This window comes from Notamacropus eugenii, chromosome 1, assembly GCF_028372415.1.
Source record: "Notamacropus eugenii isolate mMacEug1 chromosome 1, mMacEug1.pri_v2, whole genome shotgun sequence".
Classification (NCBI taxonomy): Eukaryota; Metazoa; Chordata; class Mammalia; order Diprotodontia; family Macropodidae; genus Notamacropus; species Notamacropus eugenii.
In genome coordinates, this window is record NC_092872.1 from 370,653,547 (window position 1) to 370,672,533 (window position 18,987).

Below are 18,987 nucleotides of genomic sequence, written 5' to 3' on the forward strand. Positions count from 1 at the left end.
TATTGCATATTTTGTCTTTGTATTCCAATTCCTAGCATAGAGCCTGACATATAGTAGACAATTAATAGTTGCAAGCTCTTATTAATCTAGCCTATAGAATTGGACTAGAAGATCTCAGAGGTCCCTTCCACCTTTTATGATCTATTTTCCTCTGAACCTACTACATACTTAGATTAAGCACTTGCCAGATACTTTTTTAAAAAGTATCTATGCATATATATGTGTATATGTACGTGCATATATTATGTTGTTTGTTCTTCAGTTTCAAAAAACAGGGTGATAGCTTAACTTGCATGAATTGGATTTAAGTCAGGCAGAGGTGCATAAAGTCATCGGCCTCACTCTGTCTTCCAGAGTCATTGTAGTCGAATGGCAGGACAGAAATCAAAAATATTATATATACATTTTAAAACTTCCCAGTCTATAAAAGGAGAGAAGATAGACCAACTACAGTGAGCATTCAGGTGGTCATGGTAATAGCCCAGACTGCTAGAGTCCTTGGAGGGTTAAAAAAACATTTATAGGAGTTCTCATTTCCTCTTTCCAATGACCTAGTGAGATAGATAGGGTAGAAATTATTTACCCACGGTACAAGGTAAGGAAACTGAGAGGTGAGATGAGTGGTTCAGAATCATCTAGCCCTTAAGTGGTAGAGGCTAGGATTCGAATTCAGTTACCAAATCGCATAATATTTGTACCACATCTTTTGTATTACCTTTCTCCTGTGTTTCTCAGTGACTGTAATGATAACTCACAATTCTATTGTACACTAAAGTTAACAAAGCAGTTTATTCACAATAACCACATGAGTTCTTTAGTGAGAGAAGATCGAGCACTAGATTTGGAGTCAGAGGTGCTGGATTCAAATCCTGGCTCTGTCACCCACCTGTATGACCTTGTCAGGAATGTCTTACTCTTGCTTTACTCAGCATCAGTTTCTGCTTCTATAAAATGAACTAGATTACTTCAGAGGTCTCATCCAACTCTAAATCTGTGATCCTACAAGGACTTTAAGGAAAAGAGAGTAAGGAGGGAGGGAGAGAGGAAGAGATGAATGCATAGATACATAGAACATTTTATTGCCTGCTTATACTGTACCAAGAGCTGTGGTGAGTACTGAGAGATAGCATATAAGCTGGCATTTATATACTGTTTTAAGGTTTGCAATCCACCTTTATGCAAGTTGTCCCAAAAGTCTTAATGTAGTAGTAAGCTTTCGCAGATTAAAATTACACTACAACTTTGGAGGGAAGGGGCAGGGTTATTGTAAGTCTGTACAAAGTTTTTAAATTTATAAAGAGTAACTGGAGAGAGAAAGAGAGTCACTCTTTGACAGAGACACCGACAGACAGAGAGAGGCAGGAGGGGAGAGAAAAGAATTCTCTCAGCCCAATTCTGTCAACTTGACACTAACGATATTATCATCCTATTTCACAGATGAGTAAAAAGGGAAGTAAAGTGACTTCTCTACAGTCACAGCTTACAGAAGTGTTACAGATAAGATTTAAACTCATGATTTCTTGATCGCAAATCCAGTGTTTGTTTTGCTATTCTGTAATGATTTTGAAGTACAATAGAGTTTTGGAGAAGGAAATATTTCCTATGGGCTTGAATAAGTGAAGGGGAAAACTTCACCGAGGAGGTGGTATTTGACTGGCCCTGAAAGGATGAGGAAGACAGGCAGAATAGACTTATGGCAGCCCTGGTGAGTAGAGTGAGTGAGCAGATCTATTTATCAAAGTAATAACTGAGTATGAAGAGTAAGTCTGAATAAGATGTGGCCAGATTGTGGAGAGCCATGGAAACCAAACCTAGAGAGTCAGGACTTCATTTGTTAAGTGATGGGGAGAGACATTGTAGGGACTTAAACAGAAAGTCCAAGAATCACTTAAGTCCTTTTATTGTTGCCATTGAGGTGGATAGACTTTTCTACTTCATATAGGAAATCACAGAACAGGAAGAGTTTGATAGGCAAAGCCCAAGATAATATTATGGCTCTTGACCTTTACTTCAATTCCTGGCAACGATCTAGAACCTGTGATTAAAGGGTTGATTTAAAAGCACTCAGAAAAGGAAGTAGTGATTACTGTGAGTCAGTATAGGTTTATCAAAAACAAGTAATTCAAAACTAACCTCATTTCCTTTTTTTTTTTCCCTTTTAGAGAAGGTTACCTAAAGTGGCAGATAAGGTAAATTCTATAGATAGTATATTTAGATTTCAGGAATTTAGTACAATTTAATAAATATTTATTATGGACTTTTTATGGCATGATAGGAAGACCAATGCCAAATAGCTCATGTCCTTAGGCAGATCCCATTCTATTGGAAGAATATCTCTCACACATGTATTAGAAAAAGGAAAAGTGAGAGGAGGGGATGGAGGAGCCTGCACCAGGGAGGATGGGACTAGGCAAAGCTTCGTGTGAGATGGGGCTCTTCAACAGCCCTTCATTCTTGAAGACAAAGATTCAGAGAGGAGGGAAGATACCTCCCAGGTCTAGGGGATAGTGGCTTATACAAATGTGTGGAGATCAACAATGGTGTGTCAAGTTTGGAGAAAAGCTAGCAAATCAGTATGTCTGGAGCAGAGAGTTCATGAAGGGAGGTATTTATGAAATATCTCTAGAAAGGTAAATGGGAGCTAGATTGTGGAAAAACTTCAGTGCAAGCCTGAGGAGCTCATAGTTTGTTATTTAGTTGATTTTAGTTATGTCCAACCATTTGGGGCCTTCTGGGCAAAGACACTGGAGTGGTTTGCCATTTCTTTCCGCAGCTCATTTTTCAGATGAAGAAGCGAGGTTAAGTGCCTTGCCTAGGGTCACACAGCTAGGAAGTGTCTGAAATCAGATTTGAATCCAGATCTTCCTGATTCCAAACCTGGTTCTCTATCCACTGTACCATCTCACTGCTCATATGTATTGTATAGGAAATGAGGATCCACTGAAAGTTTTTAAGCAAGGGCATTTTTCCCTGGCCAGACCACATCTGTCTTCAGTTCTAGGTGTCATGTTTGAGAAAAAACAAGGACAATTTGGTCAGTGTCCAGAGGAGGTTAATCAAGACAGTGAGGGGACTTTAGAGTGTGCCATTTACCAAACAAATGAAGGGACTCAGCAGAGATTTATCTTGGAGAACAGAAGATTTGGGGTGGGTGGGTGAAGGTGTGTGAAGGGAAATAACACAATTGTCTTTAAGTAGTTGAAGGACTATAAACAAAGGCTGGATGGCACTTAGGAATGTTAGAGATGTTGTACCTGTTCAGGGAGGAGTTGGACTAATTTGACCTCTGAAGTTCCTTCCAAATCTTGGGATTCTGTTTCCATCCTGTGAAATGGCAGACCTTAGAGGTCTAAATTTGTTTTGCTTCACCTCAAAGGATAGAATTAGGAGCAGTGGATGGCAGTCCAGAACAGTGGATTTGAATTTGTTATAGAGGAAAGTTTCCTAACATTTAGAATTGTCCAAAAGGGAGCCAGACTACATTGAGAGGCACTGAGTGTCCTTGTCACTGGAAGTTTTCACATGGAGGCTGAATGGCCCCTTGACAGCAATGTTGTAGAAAGGGTTTCTAAACACCTGTGGGTTTAAGCTAGGTGACCTGAGGGCTCTTCCTACTGATCCTGTCCTTGCACGTGAGGGCCTGCATTAACGTATAGAAAACTCTAGAATATCATACCACTACATCTAAAGAGTAATTCCTCTACATCTGGGAACAGCAATTTGGAATTTTTATCTCATCTGGGATAATACTGGGACATACTGGGAGATAGAGGATTAGAGTTTACCACTGTAATCATTAAATTGCAGACCTGTGTCCCAGCACAGGCCACTGGCCATCTCACCCTGTGGCCTTCTCTTAGTTGTCCACTGATTTTCTCTCTGGAGCCCAGAGTCTGAGCAAGTCCAAACCAATTCAGTCTCCATTTTCTTTCCCTCAGATTCCAAGTGGGGTGCCAATACACATTCAGTATACAATGCTATTTCCTCATTAATTATATCCAAAGTTGATTTGGAATATACAAAACACAGACTCTGGCTGCCCTCACCATAGCTTTGGAAATGGGTCCTTTAAGCACGGGAAAAGTACAGTTATCACCCATTTCACCTTAAAGACAACAGATGCCAGTAGATTTTTCAGTGCCCACAGAGAGAGATGGTACCTTTGCAGGGTCCAGAAATAGGACTTAGCAACAAGTCTCTCTCTATGTACCTTGCAAAGAAGACTGCCTGTAATGATCTTTTCCTTATAAATGGCATAAAGAGCATATGGAAAAGATAGACTATTAAGGAAGTGAATCCTAGGCACCCTGACCTGGCACATACTTTGACCTGGCACACACTTGGGCGCAGCAGCCTTCTATATGGAGGTGCTAAGTCAAGACTCAACATGACATAGAACTTGAATGAGGAAGCCCTGGAGCAGCCGCTCAATTACCAGTCCAGAATGCAGCCTTTCTGTCTTTTATAGACTTTGCTAATGACTGGATCCAGAAGCCTGTTTGCACTCTCCAGTACACGGGCTTGCCAGGTTGTGGGTTTACACATTTACATAATCTGTCAAGTCGTTCTGTGTAACCAAAGCTGCCATAGCACTGAGGCCTGTGATTTTAATTTATGGGATTTGTTAAAATCTCAACCCATTAATAATCTAGTCTGGAATAATTAATATAACTCTGTAGAGTTGTATGGCAATAATAATGAAGTGACAAAACAATTTATTACTTTGAAGTGCCAAATGATAATGTAACAAAGGGAATAAGTTTTTTTTTCTCTGCAAATTTCCTAAGACATAGATCTGTGTGTGTGTGTGTGTGTGTGTGTGTGTGTGTGTGTGTGTGTGTGTGTGTGTATTTTAAGGCACCAAGCCTTCATAAAGTAACTGGATCATTAAAAGTGTGATGAATTATGCTATTTTTAAGCATATTTATATCTGAAGTTACTATAGTTTTACTCCAAATGCCTTTGGGCATTGATGCCTGCAAGTCAGAGTAATTATTACTCATCAGTTAACTCCAAGCTTTGAAGGAACAAAAAGCCCCAGAGTTTCCAGAAGGGTTAGGCATTTCCAGATGCATACTTGGAAAAATGAATAATACTTTGAGCAGGTATATGATAAAATAATGACAGTGATAATATAATAATTCCTAATATTTACACAGCATTTTAATTTTTGCAAAGTGTTTTTTATGTGTATGTCCTTGTATCCTCGCAACCACCCTATTATTATCCTTAAAGCTGGAGGATTGTTAGAGGACTTCTGGTCCAATTTTACAGATAAGGAAACTGAGGCCCGGAGAGATAGTCAGTGAGGAAACTGAGGATGAAAAAAATTAAGGGACTTGTCCATGGTCACAGTCAGTTAAGTATCTGAGGCAGGATCCGACTGAGTTCAAATGCAGCCTCAAGACAGTTACTAGCTGTGTGGCCTTGGGCAAGTCATTTAACCTCTCTTTGCCTCAGAAGGCAAATTTCCTGGAGAAGGAAATGACAGACTATTATTATCTTTGCCTAGAAAACCCCATAAAAATAGGGTCACAAACAGTCAGACATGACTAAAATGACAAAACTTTCTGTGTATATAGTTCTCTATCCACTGGGCTGCCCTCGTGTGTACCTAGCTAGGAAGAGAGGAATTGGAAGTCTAGTGCTATAGAGGAAATCACTCTGTATTTGAAGTCAGAGAACTTGAGTTCAAATCTCAGTATTGGTACTTACTAAAATAGCTGCTATTTACATGGTATTTAAGGTGAGAAACTCCAGAACATTTCTCAATTCCCCTTTAGCCAGGATAGCTCATTAGTCACTTAGCTACTGTGTTCAAGTGGTTTTTGAGGGATGTTTTCCTTGAAGCCAAGAAACAACTCCACCTCACTATCATAGGAACTTCCCTGGAAGTTATGTGTTGGAAGTACAAGTGATACTGCCAATGGGTACATAATTAAACTGAAAAGAGCCAAGTTCCATACCACTCTTATGAAGGAGGCAAGAGTCTCAAAAGCAGACCCAGTTATATGGCTGGTCATTCTTTCAGGAGTGATGCAAAGGGCTGTTTTTCCCTAGATAAGATGTCAACTTGCATTTGGGGAAATTCCTGACCAAATCCAAAAAGGAATGTATTTTCATCAGATACTATCATGTGTAAAATATTACCAGATTATGCCTCCTCTTCAAGAAAACGTTAAATATAGCTTTCAGTAAGAAAGCAGCAGAACAGATTCTGCACTGGATAGAGTTGTGTACTCAAAACTAGAAGTATTTAGTTGTTGAGTCATTTCAATCATGTCCAAGGAGGAGAAAGAAGCGACAAACAAATCTGGTGAAAAATAGAAGGAGCTTGATGGTTCATTTTGTTAAGAGTCTTCTGTGTCCATAGAGGTGAGGTTGGATGAGTATAGCAAATTTTCCATTGCACAAGAACTGGTAGTAGAGGGGTATGTCTGGCAGTATTTAAAATGCTCTGCAAAAGCACTTTTTTGTGGTAGGTAAAAACTGAAAGGCAAATGGGCGCTATCAGTCGAAGAATGGCCAAACATATTGCCACATATGGATGTGATGGAATGTTAATTCCAGAGAACTATTGAAGACACGTGAAGTGATGCAGAACAGAGCAAGCAGGAGGACAGCAATCAAAATGATGTAAATGAAATAACACTCAAACAAAGTAGAACACTGAGATATTGTGATGGCTGCTCAGTCTTGACCCTGGAAAAGAAATGAAGAAGCACCACTTTGCTGTAGGTACAGATGGAGGACTTTGTTTAGTCGTTTTCAGTCATGTTTGACCCTGGAATGATTTTCCATTTCCTTCGCCAGCTAATTTTTAGATGATGAAATTGAGGCAAACGGGGTTAAGTGACTTGCTCAGGGTCACACAGCTAGTAAGTGTCTGAGGCTGGATTTGTACTCAGTTCTTCTGACTCCCGGCCTGGTAATCTGTATGCTGCTGTGGATGCAAAATTTTGCATACATTTTCAGATGTGGTCACATATACACACACACACACGCACACGCACACGCACACACACACACACGCGTGCCAGGGCTTCTATGAGGTAGAGTACTCATTTCAGTCTTCTATTTTAACTGAGAAGCAAGTGATTTTTCCTTTTACAGAGTCATTTCTAATATTACTCTTAATACTTTTTCTATTAGAGAAACGTATTATAAAGAGTTACCTTTAAGGTAACCTATCTGTAAGTGTACAGGGAAATAGCTGCCCTTCTTGTCATTCAGAGATATTCTCATATGGACTCAATTCCCATGAGCTATAGTCAGGACATTGGTGGCACATCCCATGCTGTGGATGTTGCTTGGAATCACAAGGCAAGTAAGGGCTTCAGAAAAGCTCTGCTGCAAGGCCTTCTCAAGCCTGTGACCAGACACCATATTTATTCTCTCCCTTGGGGAAGGAGGAGGGAGAAAGTTTGGAGGAGTGAACATTTATATGCCGATTACAACTGGTTAGTATAATCTTTCAATGTAGACTTAGAATTTTAAAAGCCAGTATTTGATTCAGAAGTCCATCCTCCCCCTTTTCTCCCTCCCTCCCTCAACAAAAGTGAAAGTAATTGAAGGAAACAGTCTCATAACGTTTATAATGCCAGGAACAAAGAAGAGGCATTTTTACTAAATGCCCAAGGAATTAGGTTTGTGGATGGTCCTATCCTGGCCAGCCTTACCTTTAATTGAAAATTAGTCATAAGTATCATTCTTCTAACAGAATAAGTACCTTGGGGCGTTTACTTTTTTTTTTTTTCTTACTATTATTTTCCTATCTTCAGTTGTTTTCACTATTATCATGGCCTTCCTTGTTGACTGTAGATGTTTGTATTAGAGGTGATTTATTATAAATTTAATATTAAACATCTGGGTGGTGCTACTGATGCTGAACTACATCTATAATTTTGCAGTCATGTAAGGAGTTCCTGATGAGAAATTCCCTTCATCAATGCAGATGAACATTTTTTTTTCAAATTAGCTAAAGAGTCTAGAAATTAAGAGACACTTATCCAACACACAGCCAGCGTGTCCAAAGTGGGACTTGAACCCAGGCCTTCCTGATTTTTCCTTTTACAGCATCACTGATAATATTTCTCTTAATACTTTTTCTATTAGAAAAACGTATTATAAAGAGCTATCTTTAAGGTATCGTATCTGTAATGTACAGGGAAATAGCTGTATTCCAGAGTTCAAAGCCAGCTATCTACCCATTAGTCCAGGTTGCCCCTCTAAACAACAGTGCTGTTAATTAAATGGGTTTTTTTTTAAATTTTGTTTGTGTTTTGTATACTATTTGTATTTAAGTAAATTAATTGACATAAAACAAGATTTTTTTTATTGGAAGGACTTTTTAAGACTTTTGAGTTATTCCCTCAAAATCCCATCAAAATTGTCTGCTCATTCCTTCTCATTCACTTTTTTCTCTTACATGGTCATGGCTGTTCTCTTCTCATTCTCCCTTTTGCATTCTGCATTTTATCAGTCTTTCCAGATTTCTCTATTTTTTCTCTTAGCTTTTGGAATTAATTTAATTGTAGCATTCTGTTTTACAATAATACACTTCAATTTATTTAGATATTCCCCTATCGTGGGATATATAGTTTGCCTCTAATTTTTAGCCATTGTAGATAATGCTACTGTAAAAAATCTTTGAAGAGATGTTTCTTTGTACATTTTCAACAGTTGACTTTATTGAGTAAAAGAGAAGAAAGATCATGTTAGACTTCAATTCATGAACTTGGGTTCAGACTTTCTTCTGGTATTTATTAACCATGTGAACATACAGGCAAGTCACCTAATGTCTCCAATCTGTAATATTTCTTTATCTGTATAATGAAGTAAATCATACCTGTGGTACTTACCTCAGAGAGTTACTGAAAGTCCCAAATGAGATAAAATATGGATGGTACTTCGCAGACTTTAAAGGGCTATATAAATGTCACTTGTTGCTAATTATTCTAAATTCTATGGCATGCTGCCATGTTGATCACCAAAAAGTCTTCTATAAGTTTATAATTCCAAAAATAATGAATAACTATGCCTGGTTTCTTCCCAACTCTGCCAACAGTGAATTTCATTGCTTTTCATTACATTTGCTAGTTTGGTGGCTACAAGGTGATATCTCAAAGTTTTGTTTTGTTTTTGCAATTTCTACAAAGTTGTAGGTATTTGAGTATTGAGTGTTAGTGAGGATGAGCATTGTGTGTGTGTGTGTGTGTGTGTGTGTGTGTGTGTGTGTGTGTGCATGCGCGCATGCGCATGGATGTATTTAATGGTCTGTATGGGTTGTATCTTTTGGCTATCCATTATGGACAGTGAGGGGTATTTGAATATTCATATATGCCAAGCTAGTAAGTGAGCAGTTATGGTTTATAGCCATAATGTTTTGGGTCACTGAAAATGGGCATATCTATCCACATTCTCCCTGTTCTGATGACTCAAAATATTTGTGGCATTGACTTTGATTACAGGAGAGAGTAAAAACTCCCTTCACGCAAGGTGGATCTACAATTGTACATTTTTATTACAGCTTATACAGCTCTGTGTTTCATTTAATTCATGTCATATGCACAAATGATGGACCTTATTACTGTGGGAAAACAAATTGGTTTGTTTTCTTACTTGTTTTTAGGTTTTTCATTTTGCCCATTATGAAAAACCGGGTTTTATTTTGCACTTATGTTTGCAAACTTATCCCATCTGTGGAATGTGTTGGAGGATGAAGTGGTGGTTGCCTATTGTCAAGAGAATTCTTCTACGTTAAAAACTGTAGATAAGAAACTTTGGAGGTTGTTTTCTCTCCCAGGCAAGGCAGGTTAAACATGTAAAGCATCCAGATTGGAGTCTTCTTTAGACCAATGTAAAATGGCAGGATGGAAATTTGTGTTTTTCTCCTTGGAATGATACAATAGACTGTGTGACTCACACGCTTTCCTTTTGCCAGCCTCTGGATATGAACGCACAGCAGGGCAGTGGGTTTCTTCATGGTGTTTCTTTGGTGTCCTGAGATGACCCGGGTGCTCTTTTCATGCCAAATAAGAAGGGAGAAGGCACGGGACAAAGAAAGGAACTTTCCATTCTGCATGTTATTTCTGTCATCTCTCTCCTTTTTCCTCCCAGTGTTGCTAATAACCACAAGCAAAATTTGATGACCGTGGCAAACTTGGGTGTGGTGTTTGGACCCACGCTGCTAAGACCGCAAGAGGAAACGGTGGCAGCCATTATGGATATCAAGTTCCAGAATATTGTGATTGAGATATTAATAGAAAACCATGAAAAGGTAATGGTTGTTTTTGATCCCTTAATTTCAGTAATGAATTTGTCAAATGAAGTGATTTTTGAATGAATGAATGAGGGCGGGGGAGAGGAGTTGTTAAGGATTTACTTTTACACAAAGAACTGTGTTAAGCTAAGGGCTGGGAAAATAAATAGAAAAATAAGATAGTCCTTGCTCAAGGACCTCACATCCTAATGGGAAGGGAGACAAATCCAATGGAAGAGTCCCATGGTCCTTAGAGTACAACAGCATAGCATACAATGATAATGCCTGTTCTTAATATCATGTCCAGTGTTAAGGTCATATCAGTTTCTGTTTGATGTAGAGTTGGCATTTAAGTACAATCTCAAGCTGTGTTGTTGGGGAAAGGGGAGGGACTTATTTGGTGAGGGGAGTACTGGATTTGGAGTTAATGGATTTGGATTTAAATCTGCTGATTACTACGTGCACGACTTGGGCAAGTAATTTGACTTTAATTTCCTCATCAGAAAAATGAGAACCTAGGTAGAGAGGGAGTTGATTCCAGAGTCTTGGGATTTAACTAGTTCTGTAACCTTGAACAAGTCTCTTCCAGAGACTTATTTTGTCATCTATAAAGTGAAAAGGCAGGCCTCTAAGTTGTTTTGTTTTTAAACTAGCATTTATGAAAGGGCCTACTAAATGCTAGGCACTGTACTAAGAACACTAGGAGAAAGGAATGGGCAGTTATGTAGCACTTAATATGTGCCAGGCATTGTGCTAAACAGCTTAGAAATATCACATTTGACCTCACTGCAACCCTGGAGGAAGGAAGTGCTATTATACTCTCCATTCTACAGATTAGGAATCTGAGGCAGGGAGAAGTTAGGGGACTTGCCCAGGGTCACACACCTAGTAAATGTCTGAGACCAGATTTGAACGCAAGTCTTTTTGACTCTCAAATCTAATGCTATTTCCACTGCCCCACCTAGCTGCCTCTTAACTTCCAACTCTAAACGATATCGGTTACATCCAAGATATTAACACTGGAAATGTAAGTTTCTCCTAGATCTAAATTGTGCCCCAAATGATGAAATACAGAAAGTACAGCTGCCCACGAAATTTGCATTGGTGCAGAAGGCAACAGGCGTATCCTACAAAATTGTTGAGGGAAAACATCACATGGGACAGCATTAGCCAAATATCGATGGCATAAACCAAGTTATTTTTGTAAAGAAAGTACCTCTTACCCCTTTTGTACTCTGTTTCCTTCCCCATCTCCTACATGCAACAAGGAGGTGCAGTAGACCTGAATTCCTATCTAGCCTTGGACTAGCTATTTGACCCTGGACAAAGCACCTAACCTCAGTTTCCTCATCTATAAAGTGGGGGTCATAATAGTACCTGCCTCATTGGGTTATTGTGAGGTTAAAATGGCATGATATTTGTAAAGCACTTAGTATTCATAGTAGGTGCTTAATAAATGCTTATTGATTGACACCTAAAAGAAATCCCACATGAAGTTCGCTATTGTTAAAGTTGACATTGATCAAGATGATTTTGCTGATTCAGTTCACCTTCATAACGGTTTATTTAGCACCTACTGTGCTTAATTAAGAACCCTGAGCTGAGTTGTAGAATACCAGATTTTGATAATGCACGGTCCTATCCTCATTGAGCTGGCCAGTCTAGTTAGTAGACAGGACCTTTCAGTAAGTCAGCAAACATTTGTTAAGCACCTGTTCTGTGCTGGATACTCAGTTTAGTATGGGGGATAAGAAGAATGGCTTTTCCAAGAGCTCATACTCCAATGGGGAAGACAACCTGCAAAAAAACCTGCACATACAAGATAAACACAAGGCACTGGGAATAGGAGGGAGCATGCACAGATAACTGTTACACTGACTGATGCTTGGTCAGTGTGCAGCGGAGGTGCAAACAAAGCACCATATAAGGTCTGAGGAAGAAAAGGTCATTATTGACTGGAGACATCAGAGGCAGTGGCATTTGAGTTGGTCTTTAAGGAATGGATTTGCTCAGTGATCTGTGTTTGAATGAATGATAATTTATTAAAAGTGTTTACTCTGAACAAAGTACTGGGGAATACACAAAGGGAAAAGTCAGACAGTCCCTGCTTCCAAGGAGGTCTCTTTTTATTGGCGGAGATTTCACATAAGGAAGGTACAAGTCCTGTGGAAAAGTGCCATGGTCCTTAGGGAGCCACAGCAAAGCACATGGTGATACCTCTTCTGATGAAGTGATAAAATCCTGTCACTTTCTTTATCGTGAAGAGTTGGCATTTTAGTATAGTCTCAAACTTGTGTTGAAACCAGCAAGGGGTGGGAGGCAGTAGGAAAGAGGAGAGGAGGGCATTGGGAAAGAAGGATGTTTTCAGAGGGACATAGAGAGGTCTGGTTTAGGACATTGCACATTAAGGGGTCTGATATGAGGTGAGGCCCAAGAAATAGAGGAGACCAAATTGTAGAGAGTCTTGAATGCCAACCAGTAAGGAGCTTCTGAAGAGTTTGGGGCAGAGGAATGACATGGCCAATTCATGCACAAGGAAGATTACTGGTTCCTTTTTATTTAGCTATTTGACATCCCCCACCACTCTTCTTTTAGGGTCCCACTCCCCCAGAGCCATCATCTGGAATAGGATTAAAAAGCAACCTCCCCCCAACTCCTTCCATCGACTCCCTTTGCCAGTTCGGGATGAGTTACCCTTTACTTTTCTTGTATTCAGGTCATTGGCAGTGATTTTTGCACAGTTGCCTACCCTATAGTTAATTGCATAGTAATGTCCATATTCCAAAAATGAAAGGAGGAAGGGCTCAGTTGACAGTGAGCATTTATCTACATTGCCTGTATTAGGCATTATGAGGAATACGGATTCAATTTCACATTTTTTCAAATACCTGCCATGTTCAAAGAATGGTACTGGCACAGTGGATACAGTTGAAAAATTACTTTCAAGAAGCTTAATCTATAATAGGGAGTACTTGTACATAAGCATCTAAGTATGATACAAAGCAGAGTGTATTAGGAGAAAAACAAAAATCCAGGCAAAGTGTTCTAGAATCTTTGATGAGGGAGAAATGTTTATCATGCTTGGGTCTTCAGTGATGACTTGTTAGAGGATGTGGCACCTGAGCTGAGCTTTGGAGGAAGAGAAGAATTTCAGGAGGTAGAGATGAGGAAGGAGTATGAAGATAAAACTCAGCATTAACCCTTAAAAGATCAGGCCTTTGGGCCTTTAAAACCAAATCCCTAATAGAAAAAGAAAAACCTCATAGAATGAGAAGCCTTCTGAATAGGAAGGAACTATAGAGGCTGAGCCAACCTGCCTATTTTATAGATGAGGAAACTGAGGCTCGGAAAGGTACTACTCATTCCAGTAACCATTTGTAAATTGTCTGTTAAGGGCAAGGCATTAAGTACATACAGACCAAAGAAATAAGACAGTGTTCTCTCAGGAAGCTTACGTTCTACTTGGGCCATAGACTATTAGGAAATACAAAGCCATGAAAAGTCATATCAAGAAGTAACTCTAAAAACTAGGGGGAAAGGGCATCACATGGCTGCTGGCACTTGTACTGGGCCCAACGTCACACTTCTTTTGGGGAGTGAGTTCTTCTGACCTCAGGGTACAGCGTTCTTTTCTTTAGACCACCCTCCCTCCCATGACGTGAGGTGCTGTGGTTTGTTGAATATTCCAAAAGGTTTTGCTTTCTCATCCTTGGCTTGTGCTGGGTACGTAGTGAGAGCCTTAATTGTTTAAGGCTTTCTTTCACTTTCTATGTTACTCTTCATTTCTCCTCCAGCACATACCTCAGGCTGTTTTTTTCAGACACCAATCCGTTGTGCAGACTTTCCCAGCTTGGCTACAGTATGTGCTGGCCCTTCTGTAAAGGTCTAAAATCTGAAGGACAGTTTTTCTCCCACTAATAACAGCATTTTTCAATAAAGGAATAAATATTAGAGCTGCTTTTACCTCCAAATAGTTTTGTTGTTGAATAAATAAAAAAGACCCCCCCCCCCCCCCCAAACCTACCATCCCCATGTTCTCACCAACCCCAAGTATTTATTCTACAGTCTCCTTTATGAAGCCCTGTTTAGCAAGGATTAACACTAGACATTCGGGCCATAGAACTTAAAAATGAAGATTATCCAACACCAGGTACATCCACACAGAACTGCAGACAGACAGTGCCTGAGGAGCAGTTCAGAATCCTCTACTGAGACTGTCTTTTTCATGGAGAGCCCACACATTAACTTTCATTGAAGCCTTTACGAATTCTGCATACACAAACTGACACTTGGCCAGGCCAACCAAGAACATTAACCACATGCCACACATGGCATGATGGCATGGGAAGCTCCATCACTCACCTATATGGAGACTCAGGAAAGGAAGACGGGTTTGGCACTGTTCTGTGGAATCAGTATATTAAGTAGGATGGGGCAGTGCAGTGAAGGGAGGTAAAGGAGGGAGCAGCTACTGGACACTCCATTATGTCCCTTCTCAAAATTAAGATTTTTTTTTTAATTTTTTTTTTGCTATAGTTGGCTGATGTGTTTGCATTTACTCCACTCACCTTTCCCTGGTGAGATGACACAGTGGATAAAGCACTGGACCTGGGGCCAGGAAGACCTGAGTTCCAATCCAGCCTCAGACACTTAATTGGTGTGTGATATGGGGCAAGTCCCTTAGCTTCTGTCTGCCTCGGTTTCCTCAACTGTAAAATGAAATTTGTAATAGCACCTACCTCCCAGGGTTGTTGTGAGGATTAAATGAGGTAATGTTTGTAAAATGTTTTGCCCAATCTCTGGGACATAGTAGGTGCTTAATAAAAACTTGTTTTCTTCCTTCCTGTAGCCTCTTTAGACTTTCACTGTTGATACAGAGGGAGATAGGGAGCCTTATGCCTTTTAACTATACCCATAATACCAGCACTTAGCATAGTACCTTGATCATTGCTGAATCAAACTAGACACGATGGTTAATAATAACAAGAGCATATTTTCATAGTGCTTTAAGCTTTACAAATCCCTTTATAGTCAGTATCTCATTTGATTCTCACTGCAATCCTATAACAATTTTACCTCATTTTATAGAAGAGGAAACTGAAGTATAAAGAGCTGAAGTGACTTACCCAGTAGAAAGCTGATGAGTTCCATGGGGATTGTAGATGGCTCTTAGGTTTGGTTCAGAATATCCTCCACGGTTACAACCAGGGAATCAGAACTACTTGATTCCTTAAAGACTGATAGTCTTATCATTCCATGTTTTAGCTAATGCTACAGGGAAAGCTTTCTTGCTGCTTTTCTTAAAACTACAGGTGTGCCAGTAAATTATCATATATTGCAAATGTATATATTGAGTATTTTGTGACAAAAAATGGCATCTTTATTCAAATGAGCCTACAGGTAACATGTTCACACACACACACACACACACACACACACAGTTTTACCTCATTTATTCATCAGTGTCAATTTAACCCATACAATTTTTAAAGGGAGGTGGATCAGTGACCATGTATTATCTTGTGATCAGTGTTGTCTGTCTCTCCCAGAAGGACTTCAGTATTTGTTCAGATTGCAAATAGGAATTTTAAATTGGAAGTGGCCTAAGTGAAAAAGATGAATGACTGGAAAAGGAGGTGGACTACTCACATATCAAGACCAAGGAATAACCAGAAACCTTCCTTGGTACCAAATAATAGAAGATGGTCCAGCATGTTGAATCCACCTAGGCAGCATAGTATAGACTTGGAGTCAGGAACATCTGTATTAAAGTTCTACCTCAGCTACTTACCCTGAAAAGTTATTTAGCTTGTGCCTCAGTTTCCCCATCTGTAAAATGGTTGGACTTGATGGCTTCCAGGTGGCTTCCATGGTCCCTTTCAGCTCCAGAATCTATGATCCTATGATTCTGTTTACAGGAGGACATGGATAAGTGTTTTAAAGGATTGGCAAGCTAGATGGGTAATAACTTGACAGTATTTGAAAGAGCTTTGACGTGCACCAGAATGTGATAATTTCATCACTTGTCTCCCAAGGACCACATGTAAAGCAACCCTCAAGGCATACAGTTTGGTTTACTCCAACTGGCATTTTTAAGCAACTCCTGTAGATAGCGCAGTAGACAGAGGACCAGGCCTGGAGTCAGCAGGATCTGAGTTCAAAAAATCTGGCATCAGACAATTCCTGGCTGTGTGACCCTGGGCAAGTCACTTCACCCTGTTTGCCTCAGTTTCCTCATCTGTAAAATGAGCTGGAGAAGGAAATGGCAAACCACTCCACTATCTTTGCCAAGAAAACCCAAATAAAGTAATGAAGAGTTAGACATAATTGAACAGTAACATAAATATTTTTGTACCAATAGGTCCTTTTCCCTTTTCTTTGATCTTTTTGGAATGTAACTGAACAACAGCATATACCAGGGATTATAACAGGAGCTGGTGATGCAAGGGCAGTTTCTGCCCTCACTAACCTTAAATTTTGAGATTTTCTTAGAAAAATGAATGTATGTTTTGTTTTGTTTTCTCATCAGCACTTCTTTTTTTTAAAATCCACAAAACTCCAACCCCAAATGTTGCCTTGATCTCAGCTAACCCCACACCCACAGATGAGATGACTGCAAGAAACAAGAAGCTGTTTTTAGGGCCAGCTTGTCAGGTTCCGTTGAGCAGTTATGTCAGAAAAAGAAAGGAGCTCATCACTTGTTTTCCCAGGGTTGTGTGCGAGTCAAGCTGGAGTCCAGGAGAGGAGTTTTTATGCCTCACTTTTAAGTTCAAGCACGTAATAGTTGGGTAGAACCCAGATGTTCTGTAACAATTTGTGGCTTGTCTGTTGGCCTCAAAGTGGTTTCTTTGCCTGATACAGGATGTGTGGGGTGTTGGGGGTAGGGTGGGTGTGAAAGAGAGTGGGGGGAAGAGAGAGGGAAAGAGAGAAAGAGAAAGGAAGAGACAGAAGAGAGAAAGAGAAAAGAGAGTGCAAAGAAGAAGGGGAAGGGGAAAGAGAAACCATGTGCTTTTGCCAGAATTGCTTTTTCATTAGTGGCTATTGATTTTTCGCAAAGCAAGTGTTGCTGATTAATCTCCCAATCTGTCAGTAGCTGGTCTTGCCTTGAAAGAATTGGGAATGTTAATTCCTGAATTGTAAACCTCTGAGGCTACCAAAAGAACAGCACTCCTAATGTACCTTAACTTCATTAAATTTCTCAAGGTAAGAAAGATAGATGGTTAATAAATACTTGGTGAGTTGAAGTCAACAAGCAATTGCTATGTGCCAAGACCTGCACTAGGCCCTGGCAATGCAGGGGCAAAAATGAAAAGTCCTTATCCCCAGAGAGTTTACATGTGAGGGGATGGGGGATCAGGGGTGTGAAGGAGAAGGAACCATGTCTGTAGCACACTAAAGACAAAATATTTGCAAATATAAAGTAATTTTGAGGTAGGGGCAGGAGAATGAGGCAAAAAGGGCCTCTTGCAAGTGGTGGCTTAGCTCAAGCTGAACATTATAAAGACTCAGAGAATTTAAAGAGGAAGAACATTCCAGGGATGAGGGAATAAGTTTCTGTGCAAAGACATAGAAGGCTGGTACTGGAAATAGCTAATTTGCTTAGAACGTAGAGAGTGCAAGAGAGGGAGTGGCATGAAATCACTCCAGAAAGAGAGGCTAGAGCCAGATTATAAATGCCAGCTGAGTTTGTAATATATCCTAGGGGCAACGGGGAGCTATTGAAGCAAATGTGTCAGACCTTTGCTTTAGGAATGTTAGATTGGCAGCTTTGCAGAAAATCTGTAGAATAGGAGAGAGAGGGGAAGATGAGGGATTTATTAGAAATAGGGCAAGTGAGAGGACTGAGAGTGGTGGTGGCTTCTCTCTTCTATTGAGTAGAGAGAAAGGGATGGATGTGAATATTATGGAAGTGTAACAAGTGATGCTAACTGATAGGATGTGGAGAGTGAGAGAGGAGGAACAGTTAAGGGGCACTTCCAGCGTGGATGGCCTGAAGCATGGTAGTACAACAGGTGGAAAGAGTTAAGAAGATAGTTGGGGATTCCTTAGGAATGAAAAGGTGAGGACTCAAGATGAAGAATGAAAGATTGTACAATGGATAAAGAACCAGCCCTGAATTCAGGAGGACCTTAGATCAAATCCAGCCTCAGACACTTAGCTAGCTTTGTACCGTGGGCCAGTAAAGTATCTTTAAAAAGATGAAGAATGAGATAGACATTTTTGAATTGGGCAATGTGGGAATTTTGTTTTGTTTAATGATGTGTATTTGTTACAAGATTCTCTTCTCTCCCTTTATTTGGAGGGGAAGAAAATAAATATTTGTTAATTAGGAAAAAAAGAAAAGAGGAATGAAAAGGGAGTAGTTATAAGAGCAATATGAAGATTTGTATTTTGAATATGTTGAATTTAAAATTGGCCAGGTGTCCATGCTCAGCAAGTACTTAAGTGATATAAGAAAAGTAGCTCAGAAAAGAAATGAGGGCTGAAAATGTAAATTTTGGAGTCATCTCTATGGGGATGATTGAACTAGTTTTAATGAGATTACTGCAGAGAGTATAGAAAGAGGAGAGGCCTCCAGACAGCTATAGGGTACACGAACACTTATGGGGTAAGGGTGCATGAACACTATGAAACGTGGGTGCAGTGAGATAAGTCAAAGGAGGACCAGGAGGCACAGTAGATAGAGTTCTGGATCTGGAGTCAGGAGGACCTTTGTTCAAATCCAG

The 18,987-nt window shown here is 39.8% G+C and overlaps 1 protein-coding gene across 4 annotated transcripts in view; it reads left to right on the forward strand.

Annotated features, from left to right (window-relative positions):
- Nucleotides 1-18,987, forward strand: part of ARHGAP26 (Rho GTPase activating protein 26) — a 528,529-nt gene that overhangs the window by 393,395 nt on the left and 116,147 nt on the right. For all 4 annotated transcript variants that reach the window (XR_011971925.1, XM_072630633.1, XM_072630631.1 and 1 more), the window contains exon 18: nt 10,120-10,279. Coding sequence is in view for 3 of the 4 variants with exons in the window: in XM_072630633.1 (XP_072486734.1) it covers nt 10,120-10,279 (160 nt within the window). In the remaining variant the exon portion in view is untranslated. The remainder of the gene's footprint in view (nt 1-10,119; nt 10,280-18,987) is intronic.